Raw genomic sequence first — 26,206 nt, forward strand, 5'->3', positions numbered from 1 at the left:
TTTGATATTTCAAAATATCCTCAACTGTTTTACAAGAAACCGCAAATTGAAAACACAGACGTCCTTCTTCTTAGCACCTTACCGTTCGGCTGAAGTCGATTGAAGCACCAGATGGTTCCCGGTTTGCTGTCATCATAGCAGCAGCCTTTTACATTGCACTGCTCTTTGGTGATTCCTTCGTAGCCACAATTGACTCTTGATTTTGGTTCAATAGCACATTCGACTGTGGAATACACATTTGTTTACATAAAAAATACATCTTGCAATCACAGGTTAGAAAATGAAACTGCAGATTGTCTATCAAAATCCATCAGGTTGAATTTATATTATACATAACTCTATTGCAGATCTGTGAGCAAAACCCAGAGATTACACACATTGTGGTGCATTTTCCTTCTCTGCCAAGACAGAGAAGGAAACTCCATCAAAGATAGAGTTGTCCAGCGTCAGTAGCTGTATTTTCACCTAAGCATATGTAAGCACTATGGACAAAGACACTTCAATGGAAAATCCAAAAATGCCCTCCTATGCCAGAGGATTTTCTGCACTAGTGAAATTTGCATCTCAAAGTGTGGACACTACAGATGCACCCACAAAGTGGGAATACACTGCCAATGACTGCATGTCTACTCTGCCTAACATGCTGGGTGAAGTAGATGATACTAAGCCTTAAGTGAAAGTCCACTCCCTTTGTTCAGCAGACTGCCACAGTAATGACTCCAACAGACATAGAGGCAGATCCCTCACTCACTCAGGCAACTGATATTCAACAATATTTAGCATCATTTACTCAACAATGACACCATGGGTGAAGCAGCTGGAGTATTTTACGTCATGGAATATCAGCCATATGCAGCACCCCAAATTGCCAATGCAGCTAGAAGGTCACGCAGGGAATCAACCATTTCCTGTCCGATGTTATTTCCTGTCCTCCTCCAAATGAGATTGTACGTCTATTACATAAATACAATAATAGTTTCCTTTAGAAATCTGCTGAATAGCACTCTTTAAATTAGACAAATACTTGACAGTTTTGTCCTGAGCAAACTAGTGCTGCAATAATTGTTAGAAAAATGAGATGAGCTGTTCTGGGGAATGTGTATGCGTCAGATTCAGAGACTCTCGTCTCTTTACATTTTAGAATTATTGCTCATATCCTACAAAGCACTCATTGCAAAGCTGTTTTATTTAGTTCTATTTTTCACTAAGATTTTTCCAAATTCAAACAATCCTTCTCTTTGCATAGATATTTCTCAAATTGGCTATCTTACAAATATTTACCTGATGTCATCTGACAAAGTTGTTTTGGGGATTTTCTGTTATATCATTGTGGCGTACAATGCTTGCTCAGTTAAATGTCATATATGACAGCATGGACATTTGAAATATTGTCTTCAAAGCCCAATCACAGTTGAAATTTGAGGTGGTAAAGCAATTTTTAGCGTGAAAACTCTACCTTTCTCAATCTTTGTTGTAAGTTCAGCAAAGGTAGATGTGAATCACTGTGATTGTTGTTCTAGTCCAAGATATTTTTAAACTAGCAAGCCGTTTAGGCTTAAAGAGGAGAAATGTATCTTTTTCTCCCTGTGACTTCCTTTGAAGCAAGTATGATGCATTCCACATCCCATATAGAAAAAGGAAAATGCCTTTAAGGATTGGTTTTGGGCAGGAAGGTTTTCCTTCAGGCAGAAAAACATTCCCTACTGTGAGGCAGGCACACTTGCCTTCCAATAATGCCTTCATGGATTCCAGGCACAAGAAAAAGTAGGCAGCAGAAATTCACCACATCTCTGTAAATATGGTGCTTTATTGATGTCTCAATAAAACGTAATGCAGCCACTGAGTTGCCTTGCTGCACTGCATGAAATGTTTATAAACCTGGACCTTTGATTCTGTCGGTGAAAAGGACCAGAATTATAACTTGATTTTCAAATGTGTTTCTCCCAGTTTAAAACTCATTTTTATAAAGATTTGGACTCTATAGGGTTTAATTACAAAGTAATGTTGAGTAAGCAATTTAGTACTTCTCTGGTACTCATTTATACATGCACATTTACATGTGTGCCAAAACACTCAAAACTGGAATAAAAATTAAAAATTCACTGTCTATTCATACAAAAAGTAAAAATATAATGAACTGAGCCCTATTTCCAATTTAATTGACAGGCAGTTGGACGATTTAGAACTAAAAACAAACACTTGTAAAAGTAGGTAAAACACAACGTTTAATGTTACTTCCCAGACCAATAAACTCTTTTGTGACTCTTGTGATGTGTTTGAGTCACTAACTGATATCGATAACTAATAATTAACTGATAGGAATCAGCTATGACTAATGGTTATTGAACAAGCAGCTGGTTTATGTGCAGAGACTGTAACATCTGTAATGAAGCACGACAACCCTCAGTCCCGGGCAGGGTTTGGTAAATGTGTGCAGCAAGCTGACGGGAAATGAGGTCAGCCCTTTAGAAATGGATCATCAACAAATGACTATTCATTTGGACAAAACACAGTAGCTGACATGACTTTTTTTTTATATAGTTAAACAATTTTGTCAATGTGACTTTTTAGGTCCAAAGACTTATTTATGACACTGCAAATATATTATATCTTAATATTATATCAATTGTGTGAAGTCTGCTGGGCCTGCTGCCATCTGGGTTGTGACTGTGCGTGTGGAGCGACCAGGGAGAGGAGGAACTACCCTACCCTGCCTGTCCTATGGCCCATTTCGCACTGAAAAGTATGCCACTGACTGCGGCGCTGGTGAAGTCTGTGGAGCCTGCTGCCATCTAGGGTGCCACTCTGTGTGTGGAGCAACCAAGGAAAGGTAGAACTACACTCCCAAGCATGCCCTGCGGCACCTCTCATGCTGAAAATTGTGCCACTGTCCCACGGCAACGGATGCATGCTGCCCACGCCAAGGGTGTACCCGTCCACGTCTGGCAGATCCCAGAAGAGCCTGGGCTGGGCCACCAAACTTGGCTCTCGGAATAATGCTATGGGTTTTTGATGTAAACTAATTTGCTGAAGCATAAATGCTGCAGATACTGTAGTCCTAACATTATTTCATTATTGTTTGGATCTGCTGTCACACAATCAAAGGGAATGTTTTACCCATATATCTGGTACTGTTCTCATAAGGTTTGCTCCTTGGTTTATGTGTCGTCTGGTTATCTGATTGAGGTCTCTTTGGAATATGGGCAAATGGAAGGCTAAGGGTAGCCCTAGTGAAGTCCCTCAAAGCAGCCAAAAAGATTGCATCACTCACACCAGCGAACTGTGTGGCTATTGATATACCAAACGTTAATACAAGAAGTTCGGAAGTTTACTTAGTGGCTGTGATAATTTATCCAAATCAAGGTGGGGAGTGGCTGGTAGTTTCCTGAAGTAGAAACTCTAGAGGAAATCTACATTATATCTCCGACCCGTAATCAAAATATTGTCCGTAATGTAGAACCTAGAGACATAACTAACAATGAGCTGGTGGTGTACAACTCTCCAACAAGAACAAGTGATTCTGCCAAAACCAATTCTAACTTTTGACTAACTGTGGCTCTTGATATTGCATGTGCTAATGTGTTTGATCCCGCTGCTCATTTGAGCTCAGAAGTTAAAGACACTGATTGTGGGTGAATTAGTGATAATGTAAATTCTCATACTACTACTAGGGATAAGGCTAAGAAAGTGAATGGGAGCTGTACATCAAATATAGGTAACATGGGTGCTATGGTAGGCATGGGTGAGGTGCCTCTCCAACCTTCTATCTTCTACAGTTTTTCTTCAGGGTCCACTGGGAAGGGTCTTTCATTTTTAAAATTCCTATCCTGACTCTATAATTCCTATACTCCTCTCAAAATTGTCCTGACCCGAGTCGTGGTTCTTATACCACTTTCTTAGTATGTGGTTTGGTCACACCCTTGGTCCCACTGTGCATTAATGCTAATTACTGTGATTTCTTTGCAAAACTATTTCGTGCTTTGTGTCTATCTCGATATAGGAGATACTGTAACATACTAGATAGTGTCATATAATAAATGCATATTTAGAAAAATAATTTATGTGGTTCATTTTCATTTAATCTATACTATAAGATTGCATTCTTGTAAAACAACCTGCTTTACACTCCTTCAAAACTTAGCCTGAAGGCTGCTCCCCACCACTACCACTTAGAGAGCTTCTGAGGTTGTCTAAGACCTCTTACATCACCATAAGTGTTGTCTGGACCGGTGCAAGGTGCCCACTTACATTAGTGGACATCATATACCAGGCACGCTTCTCACAGAAGGTCATTGTCAGGACTTGGGAAGCAACTGCTACCAAAACAAAATGCAACGTCAACCCCTGCAACCCTAGGGCTAAACAAATTAACTATCCGCTCTGTAGACGGAAATGTTTGGCGCCCAAAATCCTGTTAAAACAATGCCTAACAATAATAAGAGACTCAGGGGTGGAAAATGGCCGCGCAAAAGAGCACAGATTTAAAACAGGTGAGCGGTCTAGTGTTTTCCTTCACGCGGCAGTCAGGAGGCTCAAGGAGCGCGTTCCACGAAGGAACTGCGCACTTCAACTGTAGCCTTGGAGAGTGTGTAGTGTCACCTCATGACGCAGCGCTAATTTGTGTTTACCTCAACAATTCTGTTCATCTCGACTAGAACCAGCATGCGCAACGTGGGAGTCAACATTCCTGTCAAGAGAAAACCAAGCCAAGAGAATTTTCGTGTACCAGTTCTTGGATTCCTGAGTTCCAGCAAATTGTATCGTTTTGTCCTTTATAGAACTATTGAGGTACCTTGTGGCGCTTCATGTTCCAGATAATTCAGTTGTGAACTTCGGAGTTATTTTATGACTGAATAGTATTACCAAACAACGCTTCAGAAATCTTTAACAGAAAGACAATCTTATCATCGTGAGCAAGTTTATTTAGCTCTCTGGCATGCTCATACTTATTTAAGGAATAACAGCAGTTGACAGTTGGGTTTAAAAGCTACAACATGTAGCGAAGGTAATTATATGAGAGAGCACTAACATATGCCAATTAGAATTAGTCGGTGTAGGAATGTATTAAAGGCTGTTGTTTTCCCCTAGATACTGATGCCGATTAACACCAAATAAATATAAACATAGAAGAGAGAAGCTACAGCCAGAGGTCTACAGGGTAAATTTAATGACATGGTTAGACATTAAGCATAAGAGGAGTGTGGGTGGTTTTTACATTGTGTCTTTCATATCCAGGTGCAGCAAGAGGATCCACCCAGACCATTGTGTGAAGACCTACCATCTAGAGAGGCTGTCTCTCTTGTTTCTTATCCACTTCCCCTTTCCCCCCTGCTATAGCTACTACCTTGTGTATTCTCGGGTGGTGCCTGAGGTGGAGGGGCGTTGGGACCATCATCGGCTCCTGTGGATCCTTGGTACTCTGACAGATTGAAGTGCCGTTAATCCACCTGAGTCGATATGGCTGAGGGTTTTGATTTAAAGGCCTTGGCAGGAGTGCTTGAAGGTTTACAAAACCAGTTGACACAATCAGCCGATGAAAATCGGAGCCTTAGGGATGAGATAAGAAGGTCCCAACAGGAGACACACCAAATTAAATTGAAAATGGAAGAGTTCCTTGCGGGAACTACGCCATTACCAAGTTTAGAAGCTAATCGCGGGGCAGCGACTGAGGTAGCCACACAAGTTATTCATTCGGTAGCTCCTATTGTGCCATTAGCTAACCCTGAAAGGTTCAATGGGGATCCACATAAAGCGCAGATATTCCTGACCCAGTGTTCATTGCACTTTTTGTGTAGGTCGGTAGTATTTAAGGAAGAGCAGGCTAAAGTTGCATTTGTGCTGTCCTACTTGAGTGGTGATGCTGCCGCCTGGTCCATGCCTTTGATTTCTCGTAATGACCCAGCCCTGTACAACTATGAGCTTTTTAAGAAGGAGTTCCTGAGAATTTTCGACAGAAGAACCGCCAACCAAGCTACAGACAATAAACTGCTGGATTTGAAGCAAGGACGTCGTGACCTGGTAGCATATATTGCTCAATTTAATAAACTAATTGTGGAAACCAACTGGCCTGAGGATAAACGTTCAGCTATATTCTATCGAGGTCTAAAGGACGAATTAAAGGACGCCTTAGCTCAAATACCCAAGAGACCTCAAGAAATATCAGAGTTGATAGATCTAGTTCTTCAAATCGATCATCGACTATTTGAAAGGCGTTCAGAAAAGAAGAAGGAGTTTCGGTCTTTTGTTCCCCGCTTGGACTGCATCAAATCAGACAGTAACAAGACTGAAACAGTCAGTGGAGAGGAACCTATGCAAATCGGGTCTATAAGAGGGCCTCTTACTAAGGAAGAGCGAGAGAAAAGACGAACTAAAAACTTATGCATGTATTGTGGAGATTCAGGACATTTTGTAAAAGACTGCCACAAAAAGCCCAAGACAAACGTGGGGTTAAAATACAGATCCCATCAGTAGAGGGGGTTGCCCTGGTGGGAAATAAAGAACAGTCAACTCCGGAACACCAACAATTAGTTAATACTTTACAATCAGCAGCTCCGCATTTAATAGTCTCTTTTACCATAAAATTTGGACACAGGGAAGTTCCTGGGGTGTCAGTCATGATTGATTCTGGGGCAACAGGGAATTTTTGTGACCTGAGCTATGCAAAAGAAATAGGAGTAAGAGCAATCAAAAAGAAGAATTTCGAAGTGGTTAAGTCAGTGGATGGTTCAAACTTAACTTCAGGCCCCATTACAGATGAAACAGAAACCTTAGAGTTAGTTGGGTTACAGAGTCATCGAGAATATATTAGATTCAACCTCATAGACGCTCCACAATTTCAGTTAATACTGGGATTACCATGGTTGACCGAGCACAACCCCACTATTGACTGGGAAAGAAGAACAGTCAAAATGGACTCTGAGCATTGTATCAAGAATTGTTTCCCAGGAACAAAAAACCATTCAGAAGGAACACCAGCTACAGAATTGGCTCAACTCATCAATTGCGTGTGTGCTGTAATAAATACCCAAGAAATTCCAGTAGAATACCAAGACTTGGCCAGTGTATTCGACAAAAGAAATGCGGAAAAGCTTCCACCACATCGGGAGTATGACTGCAAGATTGAGTTAGAGCCTGGTGCAGTATTGCCGTGTAGTCGAATTTACGCCTTGACAGAAGCAGAAAATGTCTATCTCAAGGAGTACCTAGACGAATTTCTGAAGATCGGTTTTATCAGACCTTCTCAATCGCCAGTGTCATCGCTGCTATTTTTTCGACCCAAAAAAGATGGAACTCTACGCACCTGTATCGATTACAGAGCATTAAATTAGGTAACGGTGAAGAATCGATACCCGTTACCACTTATATCACCACTTCTGGATCAGGTCAAAAAAGCTAAGGTTTTCACCAAACTTGATTTACGTGGAGCTTATCACTTGGTGAGAGTGGCCGAAGGTGACGAGTGGAAAACAGCCTTCAGGACTAAATATGGCCTTTTCGAGTATCAGGTGATGCCATATGGACTAAGTAATGCTCCCGCAGCTTTTCAACATCTGGTAAATGATGTTCTTCGAGAATTTCTGGATCGAGTGGCAGTTGTCTATATAGATGACATCCTGATTTTCTCAAACACCATAGAGGATCATGTAAAACATGTAAGAGCAGTTTTACAAAAATTACTAGAGAATCATCTGTTTGTCAAACTGGAAAAGTGTTCCTTCCATGTTGAGCGTGTGGAGTTCCTTGGCTTCATCATATCTGCTGAAGGAGTAGCCATGGATCCCGCTAAAGTGCAAGTCATACAGGATTGGTCTTCACCCAAGAACGTAAAGGAAATACAAAGCTTCCTTGGCTTTGCCAATTTTTATCGAAGATTTATTCCAGACTTTTCTGCCAAAGTATCTCCTATCACTCAACTTTTAAAGAAGGGGAAGAAATTTGATTGGTCCAATGAGGCTGAACAAGCGTTTCAATTTCTAAAAAAAACTTTCATTACAGCCCCAATTTTGATGCATCCCGATCCGGAACAGGCCTTTTACGTGGAAACAGATGCGTCCGATTTCGCTACAGGAGGTATCCTGTCACAAAGGGACAAACAAACGGGTCAACTTCATCCAGTGGCATTTAGATCAAGGAAACTGTCAGAACCAGAACTCAATTATTCAACTGCAGACAAAGAGCTGTTGGCAGTAAAAGAAGCCTTCCAAGATTGGCTACACTATCTGTTGGGAGCCAAGCATTGCGTAACTGTGTTCACAGATCACCGTAAATTACAGTTTTTAAAGTCAGCCAAGACCCTTACGCCACGGCAATTGAGATGGTCTTTGTACTTTTCAGATTTCAATTTTGTGATCACCTACAAACCGGGAGCGAAAAATGGGAAAGCAGATGCCTTATCTAGATTAAATGCACCTGAAGAAGTGAGAGCCACTAAGGCGGAACCCATTATTCCATTGGACAAGATTATTGGCACGGTCCATCTTGAAGAATTTGCACAGGAAATCCAAGAAAAGTGTCCAGACAGCATTTGGAAAGACTGGGTCGGTGAGGACGACCGGAAAACTATAACAGGAGGTCTCCCGTATTATGATGGAAAATTGTATCTGCCCACCGAAGAGTTGCAGACGAAAGCTCTTAAGGAATGTCACGACGATCGGTTGGCAGGTCACAAGGGCATCAAGAAAACTTTAGAGTTGATTGGAAGAAATTTTTGGTGGCCTGGCATGGCGGCTCAGGTGGGACAGTACGTTTCAACTTGTGAAACCTGTATAAAAGGGAAACCAAGTAGGCAGGCCCCTCAGGGATTATTGCAACCCCTGCCTAATGCACCTTATCCTTGGCATACTGTGTCTTTAGATCTGATAGTGGATCTACCAGCTAGTCAAGGACATACAGTCATATTGGTATTAGTGGATTCATTTTCCAAAATGAGCCATTTTATTCCATTAAAGAAAACACCCACCGCCCCACAACTAGTTCAGATATTTAATCAACACATAGTCCGGGCACATGGGATTCCACAAATAATCATTTCAGTCAGGGGAACCCAATTCATTTCCAAATTCTGGAAAACCTTTATGCACAGCTTAGGGGTCGACACGAGGTTCTCCACCAGTTATCATCCTGAAACCGATGGACAGACGGAAAGAGTCAATCAGGAATTGGAGCAATACCTGAGGCTTTATTTGTTGGAACAGGATGAGAACTGGTCGGATCTTTTGTGGACAGCCGAGTTTGCCTACAATAATGCAGTACATGATTCAACGGGGTATTCACCGTTCTATTTGAATACTGGAAGACACCCTGATTTTATGGTTGGGAAAAAACATGATATGGTGCCTGCCGTCACTGATGTGGTGAAGGAGCTGAAGAACTCATATAAAAAGGCTCAAGCAAACTTACTTAAGGCAAAACAATCCTACAAAAGACAGGCAGATAAGAAGAGACGGGTGGGCACCAAGTTTGTGGTGGGAGATCAGGTCTGGTTGTCCAATAAGCACTTAAGATTAAAAGGGAATAGGAAGTTTCAGCCCAGATTCCTCGGTCCCTTTAAGGTTCAAAAGATAATAAATCCAGTAGTGGTGAGGCTACAATTACCCAAACAGTTAAAAATCCATCCCGCCTTTCATGTATCATTGCTAAAAAAGAATCCACTCAATGCAAGGTTAAAACCAAACCCAACCGCAGTTAGAGTTGAGTAAGGAGAAGAATTTGAGGTTAGTAGAATTGTAGACTCTAAAGTCTCCAGAAACAAATTGTACTATTTGGTTGAGTGGAAAGGGTTTGGGCCAGAGGAAAGGTCTTGGGAACCAAGTTCCAATGTACATGCACCCAAGTTAGTCAGGAAATTCCATAAAATCTATCCAACTAAACCAAGATTGGGGGAGCCCCCTTTGGAGGGAGGTACTGTCAGGACTTGGGAAGCAACTGCTACCAAAACAAAATGCAACGTCACCCCTGCAACCCTAGGGCTAAACAAATTAAGTATCCGCTCTGTAGACGGAAATGTTTGGCGCCCAAAATCCTGTTAAAACAATGCCTAACAATAATAAGAGACTCAGGGGTGGAAAATGGCCGCGCAAAAGAGCACAGATTTAAAACAGGTGAGCGGTCTAGTGTTTTCCTTCACGCGGCAGTCAGGAGGCTCAAGGAGCGCGTTCCACGAAGGAACTGCGCACTTCAACTGTAGCCTTGGAGAGTGTGTAGTGTCACCTCATGACGCAGCGCTAATTTGTGTTTACCTCAACAATTCTGTTCATCTCGACTAGAACCCGCATGCGCAACGTGGGAGTCAACATTCCTGTCAAGAGAAAACCAAGCCAAGAGAATTTTCGTGTACCAGTTCTTGGATTCCTGAGTTCCAGCAAATGGTATAGTTTTGTCCTTTATAGAACTATTGAGGTAACTTGTGGCGCTTCATGTTCCAGATAATTCAGTTGTGAACTTCGGAGTTATTTTATGACTGAATAGTATTACCAAACAACGCTTCAGAAATCTTTAACAGAAAGACAATCTTATCATCGTGAGCAAGTTTATTTATCTCTCTGGCATGCTCATACTTATTTAAGGAATAACAGCAGTTGACAGTTGGGTTTAAAAGCTACAACATGTAGCGAAGGTAATTATATGAGAGAGCACTAACATATGCCAATTAGAATTAGTCGGTGTAGGAATGTATTAAAGGCTGTTGTTTTCCCCTAGATACTGATGCCGATTAACACCAAATAAATATAAACATAAAAGAGAGAAGCTACAGCCAGAGGTCTACAGGGTAAATTTAATGACATGGTTAGACATTAAGCATAAGAGGAGTGTGGGTAGTTTTTACATTGTGTCTTTCATATCCAGGTGCAGCAAGAGGATCCACCCAGACCATTGTGTGAAGACCTACCATCTACAGAGGCTGTCTCTCTTGTTTCTTATCCACTTCCCCTTTCCCCCCTGCTTTAGCTACTACCTTGAGTATTCTCGGGTGGTGCCTGAGGTGGAGGGGCGTTGGGACCATCATCGGCTCCTGTGGATCCTTGGTACTCTGACAGTCATACAGGTGATGCCAACTCCGAATTATTCAAAGTCAAACTTTACTGTACCACTTAGATAGTGTGGTGGAGACCATTGTGTTAGTAGTTTCTTATGTGAATTTGGCATGTGCTTCATAAAGAGGAGAATTTCGGTGTCAAAATCTAGTCAATCATTTGATATTTCAAAATAGCCTCAATTGTTTTGTGATGTTCGCACTGATGCCTTTTCAACTAATGTGGTTTCTGTTGCTGTTGAACACCATTTATTTCACTTCACTCCTGGATTTTTAGGCTGATACCGCCTGGACTAGAGTTCTCTAATTCTCTTTTTATTTCTTCACCAGTTTGTCTCTGTTTCCGTTTGGGGGACTCTGAGTGACTCCATTATTATAATCTTTTCTATTCGTTGCATATAAAGTGTCTCTCTTCACACTGCCACATATGACAATGCCTCGCACTAATTGTAGTGGCGCTCTTCCTTCTAATGAGGCGGGTTTAGAGGTCTACAATCCTTTTGACCTCCTACAGGATCACATCGATGATAATCTCAAAGACTCTGTTGGTTCCAAGACTTCTACTCCACCTACTCCTCGTCCAAGCGCTAAACAAGGCTCCAAAATACCTTCTGCGTCTACTTCAGGCAAATGAGTGAAAGCTAACCCACCTTCTCCTACTAATTCATCATCCTTAATATCCATGGAGCTCCTTCTTGATGAAATCCGTGCTCTCAAACCACATATGGAGGAAACCAACACCCGACTTCAGAATCTGGAAGCCAATTGGTCCCTCACTGAAAAAAGAGTTGGGGACCTAGAATTGCGTGTTGATTCTGTTCAAGGACTTACAAATCAAGTTCCTCTCATCTCTAAAGAGATAGAACAACTTAAACAACAGATTGAAAATTTAGAAAACCGCAACAGGCGCAATAACCTACGCATTTACGGATTAGTTGAAGGACTTGAAGGCTCTAATCCAATTTCCTTTTTTCAGTCTTTTTTGCCAACTCTTCTAGGTCTTCCTGAAACCCCTTCATTGAATATCCAACGGGCGCATCGTCTAGGTCAGATAGCTCGTTCTTCATCATCATCTACTAAACCGAGAGGAATTATTTTGTATTTTTTGGAGTATACAGATTTACTCAGAGTCCTCCATGCTGCCAAGCAACGTGGAAAATATCTTGGAATGATTCTAATCTCTTTTTTGCTCAGGATTATGCCAAGACAACTGCTGAACGTCGGAAAAGGTTCTTGGAGATGAGACCTGCAATACGTAGCCTAAATGCACGTTATGGTTTGTTCCACCCATGTCTCTTCAAAGTGATTTATAATAATAAAACAACTAGTTATGAAGATCCAGCGCTCCTCCAACAATTTTTGAACAGCTGCAGAACGGAGTCCATCGAAGTGCCTCAGCCATGACAGACCTATTTATTTCAGTAGCATCTGTTTGTTTTGTCCTTAGTATTGATTAATTTCCTTCCTAATGTATTATGTAGCATTCTGTTGTATTAATATGTTCCTTTTTCTTCCTTTCATCAGGTTGCGGTCTTGTGGTTCCTCGTTGTTTCTTGTTCTCTTCAGCTTGCCTGGAAGATGTCCCCTCCTTACCGTCTCGTCCTGAGATCTTTCATTCAGTGTCTTATCTCCCTTATGTGGCTTCACCAACCCCGTTCTTCTTTTTTTCTTGCGGTATGCCTTTTTGTTACCATATCTTTTCATCAAATGTTTGTTTCGCTTTGTCCCTTTGTTTTTTGTTATGCGCGTTCCTTTTTACCTTTCCTTTCTATTAAGTTTTCCTTTCACTTCCATTTCTGGTCATTTTTCTATCTCTGGTATTTCTCTTCTTGCTCACCTCTAAGTCTCTCTTTTACTATTTTATACTTTTATACTTTCAATCTCCTTATTTCATTACTCTTTCTTATTTCATATTTTTCTGCTTTATTCTGTCAATATTCCTCTAGTTGCAACTTCAATCTCCCAAATTATTATATGATGTTTTATTTTTTACTCTTGTACATAATTGGCTTTCTCACAGCTTTCTTGTTATAATTTATATATTTAGATGTAGTTAAATATACTTTCTTGGAATGTGAAAGGTTTGGGTTCCCCCATTAAGCAACAAGTTTTATCTCATTTAGCAACCTTGAAAGGAGACATTGTGTTATTGCAAGAAATTCATATAAAAGATGTTGAAGTTACCAAATTACGCCGTAATTGGGTGGGCCATGTTTTTGCGTCTCCTGTTTCAGGGAAACGTAACGGTGTTGCTATTCTCTGCCATAAGCGGTTAAATATCAAACTTAGAAACCAAGACAACGATTCTGATGGTAGATAGGTTGCTGTATCTTTATTGATTGATAAAATCCCTTTAACTATTTTTAATTTGTATGCTCCCACTATACAAGACAATTGTTTTGACCCCAGATTCTTGCTTCTCTGATGCAATATACTGATGATTATCTCATTTTAGGGGGTGATTGTAACATGATTATGGATCCTATTTTAGATAGAAGGTCCAATTCCCATTTCTCACCCTTTCTCATGCACACTCAATTTACCTCTACTATATCTCAAAGATCTCTTGTTGACTCCTGGAGACTCTGCCACCCTACACTTCAAGAGTACACGTACTACTCACCTGCTCATTCTTCCCAATCCCGGATTGCCTATATTTTTATTTCCAAAGCCTTGACCCAACAGATTACCCATTCTGATATAGGCTCTATTTTAATTTCTGATCATGCTCCAGTTTCCTTACGCCTAGACTTACTCCCCCCCATAAAAGGTACTGGGAGATGGAGGTTTAATAATTCTCTCCTATTGGATCCCAAATTTACTCCAGCCTTCCTTGATTTTTCATCTCTATTTTTTACAGAAAACGAATCTCCTCTGATATCCCCTCAATTGTTATGGGACACTTTTAAGGCTGCTTCCAGAGATTTCATTATTTCATTTGTCTCCCATAAAAGACGCACGGCCTCTCATTCCTTACAATCAATTAATACGCAAATTAAACAATTGGAACATTCTTATTACTTAACTAAATCTCAATCAGACTTGGATAAACTTCTTAAGGCCAAATCTGCAAATTTGTATTTACTTAAATCTAGTGCTAAATATTATAGCGCACAAAATAAAGCTGGCAACCTTCTTGCCAATTATCTTAAAGTTAAAAGAGAACGCACAAAAATTGAATCTATTGTCACCTCATCCAATATCACACTTCATAAAGATGAAGATATTCTGTCGGAGTTCACTAACTTTTATCAAAATCTTTATACTCCGGAATCTCCTCCCTTATTATCTGACATCGATCATTATTTGTCCTCTATTCCCTCTCCTTCCTTTCCAGAAATAGATTTTACCTCCTTAGAAGCGGATATATTTCCTAAAGATATTCTGGAATCCATTCAGGTGCTTAAAAAAGGCAAAGCTCCTGGGCCAGATGGCTTCACGATAGAATTTTATTTACATTTTTCCAATATGCTTGTTCCTAAACTTCACCAATTATTTCCATTTTTTATATCGTCCCAAAAATCTGAAGGCTCCTTTCAGGAGGTCTTAATCTGTCTTCTTCCCAAAGATAATAAGGATCATACTTTATGTAAAAATTATAGACCTATTTCTTTAATCAACCTGTATTACAAAATATTTGCAAAAATTCTAGCGCTTCGTCTCAACAAAATTGTACCTAAACTAATTGGTAAAGAACAATGTCGTCACCTTTCTGGCAATACTCGTCTCTTTTTCAATGGACTTAGTAAGTCCCATTCCTATCAATATTCATTAGCTGCTGTTGCATTAGATGCTGAAATAGCATTTGACGGGGTTAATTGGCAATATATATTCTCAACTCTTGTTTGGCTTGGTTTTGGCCCGAAATTTCTTTCTTATATTTCATTCTTATATTCCTTTCCTAGATCTTTTATCTTAGCTAACGGCCTTGTTTCTTCTTCGTTTCCCCTCTTCAGAGGTGTCAGACAAGGATGTCCTCTTTCTCGTCTTCTTTTTATTTTGGCATTAGAACCTTTCTTAACAAAAATTCGAATAAATAAATATATTACCGGCTACCCTTATGGGGATAAACATCTGAAAATTTCTTCTTATGCAGACGATATTCTTTTATTCATTTCTAACCCCCAAACCTCTATTCCATCCTTTCTATCAGAAATTTCTGATTTTGCGATCAAGTTGTATCAGGTTACAAACTTAATGTGGATAAATGTGAAATTCTCCCTCTAAATACATTTTGTTTCCATGCAGATTTTTTGGCTTCTTCTTTTCACTGGAGTCCGATTAAGATCAAATACTTAGGTTTATGGTTCAAATCCTCTATTAAAGACACTGTAACACTAAATATAAAAAAAATCTACAAACGACTCTAAATGACTCTACGACTCGTTGGCATCCCTTGTTTTATCCTGGTGGGGTAGACTAAACTATTAAAATGATGTTAGTTCCAATAATTTTGTTTTACCTCTCTAATCTTCCAGTTAATATTCCTAAATCCTGCTATAAAAATATTTACTCTACATTATCAAAATTCTTATGGCAAAATAGGAAAGCTGGGATGTCATTTGCTAAACTTAAATGTCCTAAACATTTAAGTGGAGTTAATTTTCCGGATTTCACCACATATTACACTTCATATTTTCTTAATCATTCTGTTTCCTTATTATCTAATCATGTGTCTGATCTCACCTCTCAACCATTGTGGGTAGAGGTTGAATCCTCCTTCTTTCACCCTTTCACTTTTGAAGAATTTGTGTCATTATCCCATATTCCCAAGAAATTCTCTCTCCCTATTCTTAAAAACTCTCGAAAAATATTTTCTCCTCTCTTCCTGGATGGTCTAGATGATCACTCACGTTTCTTACAATCCCCTATTTGGTATAATCCCCCCTATTAAAGTTAGAAATAAGACACTTTTTTGGAAAGAATGGAAAGATCTCGGTCTTAATTGGACTCACCAACATTTTCACGAAGGTACTTGTATTTCTTTCTCTATACTTCAATCCCGCTTTTCTTTACCATTATCCTTTGAATCCAAACATAGACTATGGTGTTCAGTTGCAAAAAATAGTTATGATGCCCTTTCTGATTCCGTCACTCATATCAACTCTTCTCCTCTTACTCTCCCTTATTTACTTTCTTCATCCTCTGTTCTCAAATCTATAAAAAGTTACAGGATACCTCTAGCACTCGAGATAAATCTAAAGTAGAAAATGATTGGGAATCAGATTTAGAGGAATCGTTTTCTATTTTAACATGGCAAAAAATTTTGACCAAGATAAGGAAATCATCTAGAGCAGCAAACACAACTCAAACGGTATCTTTTATATATAATAGACTCTTGATCACTCTTGCCAAATTACATATAATTGATCCCTCTATTCCCTCTACCTGCTGGTCTTGCTCAGCTACACTGGCAGATCTTAAACATATGTTATTTACTTGTCCGGCGATCTATAAGTTTTGGACAAGTGTGTGGAAGCAAATTAATAATATTTTCTCTACCCATTTCCCCTTTACTTTTTCACATATTTTTTTAGGAGGTCTTTCAGCGATATGGTCTTCCTCCATTACTAACACATCTATTATTGATTTACTTATAGCTGTAGCGTTTCAACAAATCACTAAATCTTGGAAGAATGCCACAAATGATTCTTTCCAAGCCTGGTGGTATGGGGCACACTTGCTATTAATCGTGACTTATTATGGTTACCCATCACAAATTTTTTAAACATATCTGCTCAATCCTTACCTTTGCATACACCTTGCACAGAAGAAGTTCCCAAACCTCCGTGAAATTATTCCTGATGGTTGCATATATATTATGTCTTATGTTTATATTATGCATCTTTATTAGAGGATTTTGTGTATACCAATTGTTACATTTTCAATTAATATGTTTTGTTCTATCAATTGATATTTTCTTCCCTTCTCCCTTCTATCCCTTTCCCCTCTTTCTTCATTTCTTCCCCTCGTTTATGACATTTTTTGCATTTCTACTATATTTAGATATTATGTTCTATTGTTATTCTGTTGTAATTGACATCCAATAAACTTTCCTTTAAAACTTAAAAAAGAAATGGATCATCAACAAATGTCCCTAGTGTATGGTATTGAGGTACCCAGGACATAGGTGCACCAGGGGTCCCCCATGGGCTGAAGTATGTATTATGCCAACCACTGGAGACCAATCAATTTGTAACTATAGGCCTGCCATTGCAGCCTGTGTAAACTAGTACTAGCATCACTTACGAAAGATATAGGTTTCCCTATATCTAAGGTCACTGCACATAAAACCTATAAGTCACCCCTAATGCAGGCCTTTCAATCCTGAAGGCAAGGTGCTCGGTTCTAAGTGTGAGGGTGCCACTGCATCAGCAGCACCACCCCTACAACCTTCAGAATCCATTCTCCCAGGTTGTAAGTGAGACAGCCATATAAAATATAGAGGGGCACAGCGTCATTATGCAATGGCCATCTCAAAACTGGCTGTAACATACCCTATTATGTTTGGTATCAAATATGTTGGAATCATACCCCCACACCGTAAATTGTGAAAACTAGCTCTGAAGTGTCCCCACTCGAAAATTGATTTCCGGGCCATCTAGCTAAGTCAAAAACGTGAAGGATCGTGGTTGTAGGAGATGAGGATCTGCAGTTATGTTGCCCCCACTTTTTTTCTGATGTTAACACTGGTTTCTGGCTATAGTTTGGCTGGGTCCCTGCTAATCAGGGTCCCAGTCTTTCTGTTCTCTCTAAACAACTTGGATTGGATACTGTGGTACCTTATGAGCCCCTAGTATATGGTACCCTAGGTACCAAGGGCATAGGTACTTCACAGGCCTACCAGGGGCTGAAGCATGTATTATGCCACCCCTGGGAAGCAGACTAAATCTGGCACCACAGGCCTGCTACTGCAGCCTGGGTGCGGTGGTGTTAGCACTCCTCACTGAGATATAGGTTCCTTATATCTCACCTTACACACAAATATAAGCCTATCAGTTACCCCTAAGGCAGGCCCTGTCAATCCTGAGGGCAGGGTGCTTGGTTTACATGTGAGGGGGTGCCTCTGCCTGAGCAGGGACCCTCTGCAGCGCTCAGAGTCTATTCTCTGTGGCTGTTTGTGGATGCGGTTAAACCATATACTCTTAAGTGCATTATAACCTCGTGGTAAATGCTAACTCTGGGATGGCTGCATCAAAACATGTTGTGTTTGGTGTCAAACGCTTTGGAATCATACCCCCACACCAGTAACTGGTGTGGGAGTATGATCCCACCCTTCTAGAGGGATAGGCATGTACCTACTGTGGAAACACGGTAGAATCCTGAAAGAGCACTGGCATCACAAAATGGATGCCACCAGCACAGACACTGGGCTGCCCTCCTGCTGCTGACCGAAACTCACAGTGGAGGAGGTCCAACAATAGGCATCCTGTCACACGGAGGTGTCACCACCTTCCAGACAGGATTTTGTGTATTGGGGCTGGGTGGGTGCACTCCTAGAGTGCTTCAAAATCCTGCACTGGGGGAGCAGTAGGCTCTGAACCGGTTTGAGCTGGCATATGCAGAGAGGAGGAAGAGAAGTTTATACATTTGGGGATCCGAAGGATCCTGATGGATGCCGGAGTGACCCAACACTGTGGGCACATATCAGACGGCAGAAACATGTCAACACGATTGCAGTAAGCAGGACTGAAGGAAATCTTAGTCTTCTCCTATCACCAATATTCTTCATGTTTTTAACTTAGCCAGATAGCCCAGGATTTTTTTGTTTCGAATGGGAACACATCAGAGCTAGTTTTAACCTTCATTGCACTTTTCTTCGGTGATCTCAATTAATATGTTAGCATTGTTTTTCTCACCCTTTTGCTCCACCCCAATCTATGGTCTGCGCAAGGGTGTATTGAAGGAAGCCCAATATTGAAGCATGTCACAATTTTCTGAATGAGGGCAGTATTTTCTCACTGAGCATGTGCCACCTTTGTTAATACATTTCCCTACTCCTTTGTATGTGTTGTGTTTAGTGTATTCAGGCCGGGTGGAAGCGCTTGCTAGCATCACTCAAGCTGCTTGAAGGGCACACTTGGTGCCCCCCTTGCATAGTCTAGTTCAAACCAGCTCAGGAAGGCATTGGCTCCTGCTCTGGCATGAAACTAGACAAAGGACATGGGAGTATCCTCCACAATGTCCAACTCCTCGCCTGGGAAGGAACCTTATATCATCCAAACCCTTTCCTTAGGGTACTTAAGGGCTTACCTTAGGGTGGGTCCCTAGATGTGTCATGAAACAAGATTCATTTCAAGACACCACTTCTACTTTGACCATTTGGGCAGTCTGGATTTCGCTGGACTTTACTCTGGGCATCCAGGCTGCAACTGGGAAGATTCCTGCTGCTTCTAATCTCGTTGCCCCACTCGTCTGCTGCAATGCATGTTCTTGTGCTCCATACAGGAACCAAGATCTTCATCCTCACCGCATCACTTGCATCGTGGGCTTGCTCCTTTTATGGGCTGCACTGGGTTCTCTTGCAGTTCCAGTGTTCTGGCCTCTGGGTCCTTTTGAGGGTCACCTTTGAATTCTGTGGGCTCCCCTGATTGCTCGGTGCCTGCTTTGACTCCCCTGCTTGTGGTGAATCACCTAGACCTTGCTGGCTCCGACACTGCTACTTCTTCACTTTCCACATTGTTTGCAGTTGCCAAGGTTTGTTGGTGCTCTCAATGGACACCGACCCATCAACTCTCCACATACAAGGTGGGACAGCTGATGAACAGCTCCTGGTCTTCCTAGTCTTCCACAACATTGCCTGGTCTTCACAGCTGCAGCTACAAGGTCACCGTCATCTCTCCTGCTTTACCAGACATCAGTGGGCATTCATCTTCCATGCCTCCTGGTCCCTTCTGAGTGGCATAGGCTCTGTCCCCTCGGCTTGCAGGTACTTCTCAGCTTGAATCCACCTTTGGGTTCCACTGGACACTTTCACCTTCTCCAGCAGCGTCTTCTTCCTGAAGTCCTCCTTTGAGTTCGACTGCGGTTTCCGAGAGCACTTCACTCCTATGCACCTCTCTTCCCTGGGATAGGTAACCTGGTTCCTAAGGTATCCATTGGTGGGGTGGCTCTCCAACCTTCTGTCTTTCACAGGGTTCCTTCAGTGTCGACTGTAGAGGGTCCTTCTTTAAAATTGCAACCACGTCTTTCTCAATGACTTGCATTGATACTGCGGTTGTGTTCCCACTCTGCACACGGCCTCCATGAGGCTCCTGGTTATTTACCACGGGTGGTTCATTGGTCCCCGGCACTTCTGCATCTTCTGGGTTGTGGTTCACACATGACTATTTTACAATATGGTTTGGTCTCCCCCTGGTGACCTCTATTGACAACTATTGTGTGCATTTTGTGTATCTGCAGCTTGGAGATATCGATATGTGTTAATGAGTGTCTTATAATAAATACATATTTTTATGACTACAATGTGTGGTTCTTTTTCACTTAATCTATACCTATAAGATTATGTTCTGGTGAAACAATCTGCCTTACACTCCTTCTGGACTAATCCTAAAGGCTGCTCTCCACAGCTACCACTTAGAGAGGTTTCTAATGTTGTCTAAGACAACTAAAATCACCACAGGGGTTGTGTGGATTCGTGCAGGTTGCCCACTTATATAAATGAACAAGGACACAAGTAGCCGTGCGCTTTACAGATACCCCTATAACATAACAGAACATAACATCTGGAATTATGTGTCAGTCAAGGACCATTTAATGCAACAGAAGCAGCTAAATTATGCAGCTAAAAAGGCAAATCATCTATATATTACAACACATTTCTGGCAGTATTATTCCTCTATATTGTAATTTTACCACATATTAATATTGCTTCAGCGACAGTGTCTCCTAATTTGCTCCAGTTTAACACAGGATTATAGCATTTTGCAGCTGTGGCACTGTGTTTAATGCTTTCTTTCAGTAAAGTTTGATCCTTCTGAGAAAGATGAAAATTACATTGTGATTTAAGTTGCAAGTGTCCATCCATACATTTGGGAAATACATTGCAACAATAGAATTGCATGATTTCATGTCCATGACACTAGGCAAATGATTCAACATTCATAGCAGTGAAGAGCCGTACACTTTGTAGCAGTCATGCAGACAAGGATCGTAAAAGGGTTTCCAGGGCCTGCAATCTGCAATGATATTCACTGCTTCCCCAATGTCCTTTCGTTTGGAGGTTTTACAATTAAACCAAGGTTTTTCTCCTCCATATAAAAAAATGATATTGACTGCTGATGTAAATTACTTGTCACCATAACGTGATCTGAAACACCTCTATTTTGTAGAGGACTCAGACTTTTGTGACTTATCTAGTCACAATAAACAAGTCCAGTAAATTTCAACCCGCTGACCAATATTGACAGAGCTGCTGTGTAGTGTAGTTTAGAAAGGTTTAATAATGCGGTTTAATTATCAGTGGTACATTAAAGTTATCTTTTGAAGTCACAAATTCCCAGATCGATCTATACAGCAAAGTTTATTTTTTAAATGAAAAAAACATGATAGAACCTTTTTATAATCAAATGAATTTCTAGTTCAAGACACAGATCCCAATGAAGTTTGTTATTGGAAATAGATCTAAATGAAAGGTTTCTAATATTATGAATGAATGAATGAGGGATTTATAAAGCGCACAGCTACTCCAAGAGTGTCCCAGCACTAGGCAGGTAGCACATATCTTGGCATGTGATTGACTAGGCTTTGAACTTTGAACAGGGAAGCAGTGTAATTCATCTGCTCAGCGTACAGAGGATACAGCAAGACTTTGTGACGACTACTGAGATCTGAGACTTGAGGGTTGACTTATGATCCATTAGGACCCCTACATTTCTCACTTTGTCATTTGGGTTAGGACCCAGCAGATGGGTAGGCCAGTGCACTAGACAGCCCTGATTGTGGTCAGGTCCAGATAACAAGACCTCCGTCTTGTCAGGGTTGCAATATAGACCCATGACCCATGGCCTGTTCTCCTGCCTCCACTGCCCCCAGACCCTCACCGAAACCCCGGCCTCCACACTGCTGACACCAGCACCGGCGACACCCTAAAATGCATCCTCCTCAACGTACGCTCCGTTCACAAACACGCCGTGGTAATCTGGGGCCTATTCAACTCTCTCTCGCCCGACATCGCCTTCTTCACAGAGACCTGGACCAACGCATCCTCTGCCCCCGCCATTAGCACCGCCATCCCAGACAGATACAAGATATACAACCCCAACCACCCAGGAGGGGGCCTCACCATCACTCACAAGAGCACCCTCCGCCTCACCACCTCCAGTGAAGCCTTCCCCTCCGCTCAACACCTGCACTTCCAGATTCAGACCACCCTCAAAGCCACAAACAGAGGAACCCTCGTCTACAGTCTCCCTGGCCCCCGAACACCCTTTGTCGTCACCAACTTCATTGCACCCCATGCCATTGCTTCAACAAGCTACATACTCATTGGAGACCTGAACTTCAACCTTGACAACCCCAGCAACCACAACTCTACTATCCTTCGTGACAACCTCGCCAGCATTGGACTTAAACAACATGTCAACACACCAACCAACAGATCAGGACACACCCTCGACCCCATCTTCGCGGCAGGAAACAGCATCCAATTCAGCCACACAACGCAGCCACCATGGACCGACCACCACTGGGTGCACTTCATCATCAACAAACCAAAGGCACCCAAATCAGCCCCATGCCCACTATGGAGGAACTTAACTCCACCCTCACCCAAGACAACCACACCTAGGCACCCGACGCAAACGACGCAGCCAGAGACCCTCACACCTGGATCTCCAACTGCGCTGATGAGCTTGCCGGGCTATGCAACCCTGATAGACAACGCCCCAGGAAAGCCGCCTGGTTCATCACCGCTCTCCAAGAAGCCAGACGCAGCTGCAGACGCCTGGAGAAGAACTGGAGAAACACCAAGACAACCGAAAACCACACCATATACAAGGACACCATGAGGGACTACCACAACCACATCAGAGCCACCAAGAGAAACTTCATCAACAACAAAATCCTGGCCAACTCCACCAACTCCAAGGAACTTTTCAGTGTCATTCAAGAATTCACCAACCCATGCAGCGAAGCCACAGACATCACCCCATCCCAAGGCCTCTGCGACAAGCTTGGAACCTATTTCCACCTCAAGATCAAAAACCTCTACGACAACTTCATTGACCATCCAACAGGCGCCACAGATGGCCCCCCACCCCCCAGAAACGCCATCCAGCCCACCATCTCCAAATGGACACCGATCACGGCCGAAGACACTGCCTCGATCTTGAAAAGCATCCACTCGGGGGCCCTCACCAACCACTGTCCCCCTCACATCTACCACTGAGCTGCGGCCGCCATCGGACCCGTACTACAACACACCATAAACACCACCTTCCCTGACGACTGGAAGCGCGCAGAAGTCAGAACCCTGCTCAAGAAGCCCACAGCTGACCCCACTGACCTCAAGAACTATTGGCCCATTTTGCTCCTCCCCTTTGCAGACAAAGTTGCAGAGAAAACAGTCAACAGGAAACTGACACAATTTATTGAAAAGAACGCCGTCCTCGGCCCATCCCAATCCGGACTCCGAAGCAACCAAACCACAGCGACCACCCTACTCGCGGCCACAGACGACATCTGAACCCTCCTGGACCAAGGCCACTCTGCAGCCCTCATCCTACTTGACCTATCAGCGGCATTCGACACTGTCTCCCACTGCACACTAGTTGCCAGTCCTAACGATGCAGGCATACAAGGAACAGCCCTGGACTGGATCCGATCATTCCCCACCGGAAGAAGTCAAAGGATCAGACTCCCACCCTTCCTCTCTGACCCCACAAAAATCACCTGCGGAGTTCCACAGGGTTCATCACTGAGCCCCACCCTCTTCAACATCTACATGGCCCCCCTCGCAGCCATCGTCCCACAACATGGCCTCAAAATCATATCTGACACCGATGACACCCAGCTCATCCTCTCCTTCACCAAAGACACCACCACTGCCAAACTCGACTTCCAGAAAGGAATACAAGATGTTGCAGTCTGGATGACAAACAGCTGCCTGAAGCTCAACACAGAGAAGACAGAAGTCCTCGGTACCACCCCTTCAGCATGGGACAGCACCTGTTGGCCGACCGCCCTCGAAAGCCCACCTACCCCCTCAGACCACGCCAAGAACATGAGCATCATACTCGACTCATCACTCACCTTGACCCAACAGGTCAACACAGTCACCTCCAGCTGCTTCAACACCATCTGCATCCTACGCAACACCTTCAAGTGGATCCCCCCTGAGTCAAGGAAGACATTCACCCACGCACTCATCACCAGCAGACTGGACTATGGAAACGCACTCTACGCCGGCATCAACAAGTCGCTACTCCGAAAACTCCACACAATTCAGAACACCGCCAACAGACTTGTCCTCAGCATCTCCCAACACGAACACATCAGCCAACAGCTACGAAGTCTCCACTGGCTCCCAGTGGAGAAAAGAGTCACTTTCAAAATCATCACTCACGTCTACAAATGCCTACTCAACAACGGACCCAAATACCTCAATGTCAGAATCAACTTCCACATACCCAAAAGAAACCTCGAATCTTCCAACCTCGCACTGGCCAAAACCTGGCGCATCCAAAGAGCCAGAGCAGGCAGAAGATCCTTCTCTCACTTTTAGCCAAGACCTGAAATAAGCTACCGGCAGAAATCAGACGTGCCCCCTCCCTGAACACTTTCAGGAAGACCCTTAAGACCTGTCTGTTCAGCTAAACAGAACTGCGGACCCCCACCCCCTCAGCGCTTTTAGACCCTCACAGGTGAGTAGCGCGCTTACAATTCCTTGATTGATTGATTGATAGAGAGTTGGATTTGAGCCAGTCTAATACTGCCGTCATGCAGGCTGCAAAATTTTCCTTGGACTTAAGGTCATTTTTGTTATATTTAAGCAGCAGTTCATCCATGTACTAAACTTCCTGGATGCCGAAGGACTCCATGAGGTTACCCAGTGGGATCACATCTATAATAAAAAGAGTGGGGCTCAGGGCGGATCCCTGGAGAATGCTGTATTTGATTGATTTTGTTTCAGAGCAGAATGGTTTGAGCTAGATATCTGTTCTCTATCGTTTATAAAGGATTCTAGCCAGGCTAAGGCCTTGTCCTCCTCCCCAATAGTGGTGAGGTGATTTGCCGAGATCATCAGTTCAGGGTGGCATTGATCTTGGCGTCTAGTGTGAATTTAATGGAATCAATAATCTCCATCAGTGCGGATTCAGTGCTAAGCAGGGGTCTGAAGCCAGATTGTGAGCTTTGAAGAAGGTTGAAAGTTTCTTGGAACGACATTAACTAAACATTCACTGTTTTTCTACTATCTTAGAGGCTCCTGGGAGCAGGGACATTGGTCTAAAATTACAAAGAGTTTCTGGGTTTCAGTCAGGCCTTTTCAGCAGAAGGATGAAGATTGCCCTTTTCCATGCAAGGATACATGACATGTACAATCCAAATTGAGGGACTCTAATACAGACAGACAGTCATGCTGCGCACAGTTATCTTCAGGACATTGGGAATTCCACAGATATGATCTGGATCACCTTTCCAGATTTTCAAGAAAGCATTAAGAATACAAATTAGATATTTTGTTTGTTAGCGTATTTTATGTGAATATTGTAGAAATTTGGCTGAATCCAGCATTCCTGGACTTTAGAGGGAAACACCAGCTTTATACCTTTCATGAGCATGTTTACATTTATATTCATGTTTAGCAATGTAAGAAATAGCCATTAACACATCAGTTACTAAACCTTTTAGAAAGGTAATTGGTTATGTAAAATGAACTTCTGCCATATGTTTTAGACTCTCGAAATAATTGCCTGGCTATTTATTATTAAATACACTTTTCTGTAGTGTTTTATATCACTCTCCTGCCATTTCTGAGCACTGGAAATAACATGTGTTACATTGACTAATTTATTGGGATCCGGTTTGCTAACTGCAGAACAAAGTACAGAACAAGTGAGGGCCACATTTAGAGTTTGGAGGCTAGGATACTCCGTTAAAGCATGATGAATATCTTGTTTGCTTTATTACATGTGCCATAAACTTTGGTAGAGTGCATAATTTGATTAGTCAATC

At 42.2% G+C, this 26,206-nt stretch overlaps 1 protein-coding gene across 1 annotated transcript in view; it reads right to left on the bottom strand.

The window, feature by feature from the left end:
• Positions 1-26,206, bottom strand: part of LOC146829998 (uncharacterized) — a 129,920-nt gene that overhangs the window by 57,481 nt on the left and 46,233 nt on the right. The window contains exon 10 of the mRNA XM_085603681.1: positions 83-223. Coding sequence (XP_085459807.1) covers positions 83-223 — 141 coding nt within the window. The remainder of the gene's footprint in view (positions 1-82; positions 224-26,206) is intronic.

This window comes from Triturus cristatus, chromosome 5_1 (genome assembly GCF_964204655.1).
Source record: "Triturus cristatus chromosome 5_1, aTriCri1.1, whole genome shotgun sequence".
Lineage (NCBI taxonomy): Eukaryota > Metazoa > Chordata > Amphibia > Caudata > Salamandridae > Triturus > Triturus cristatus.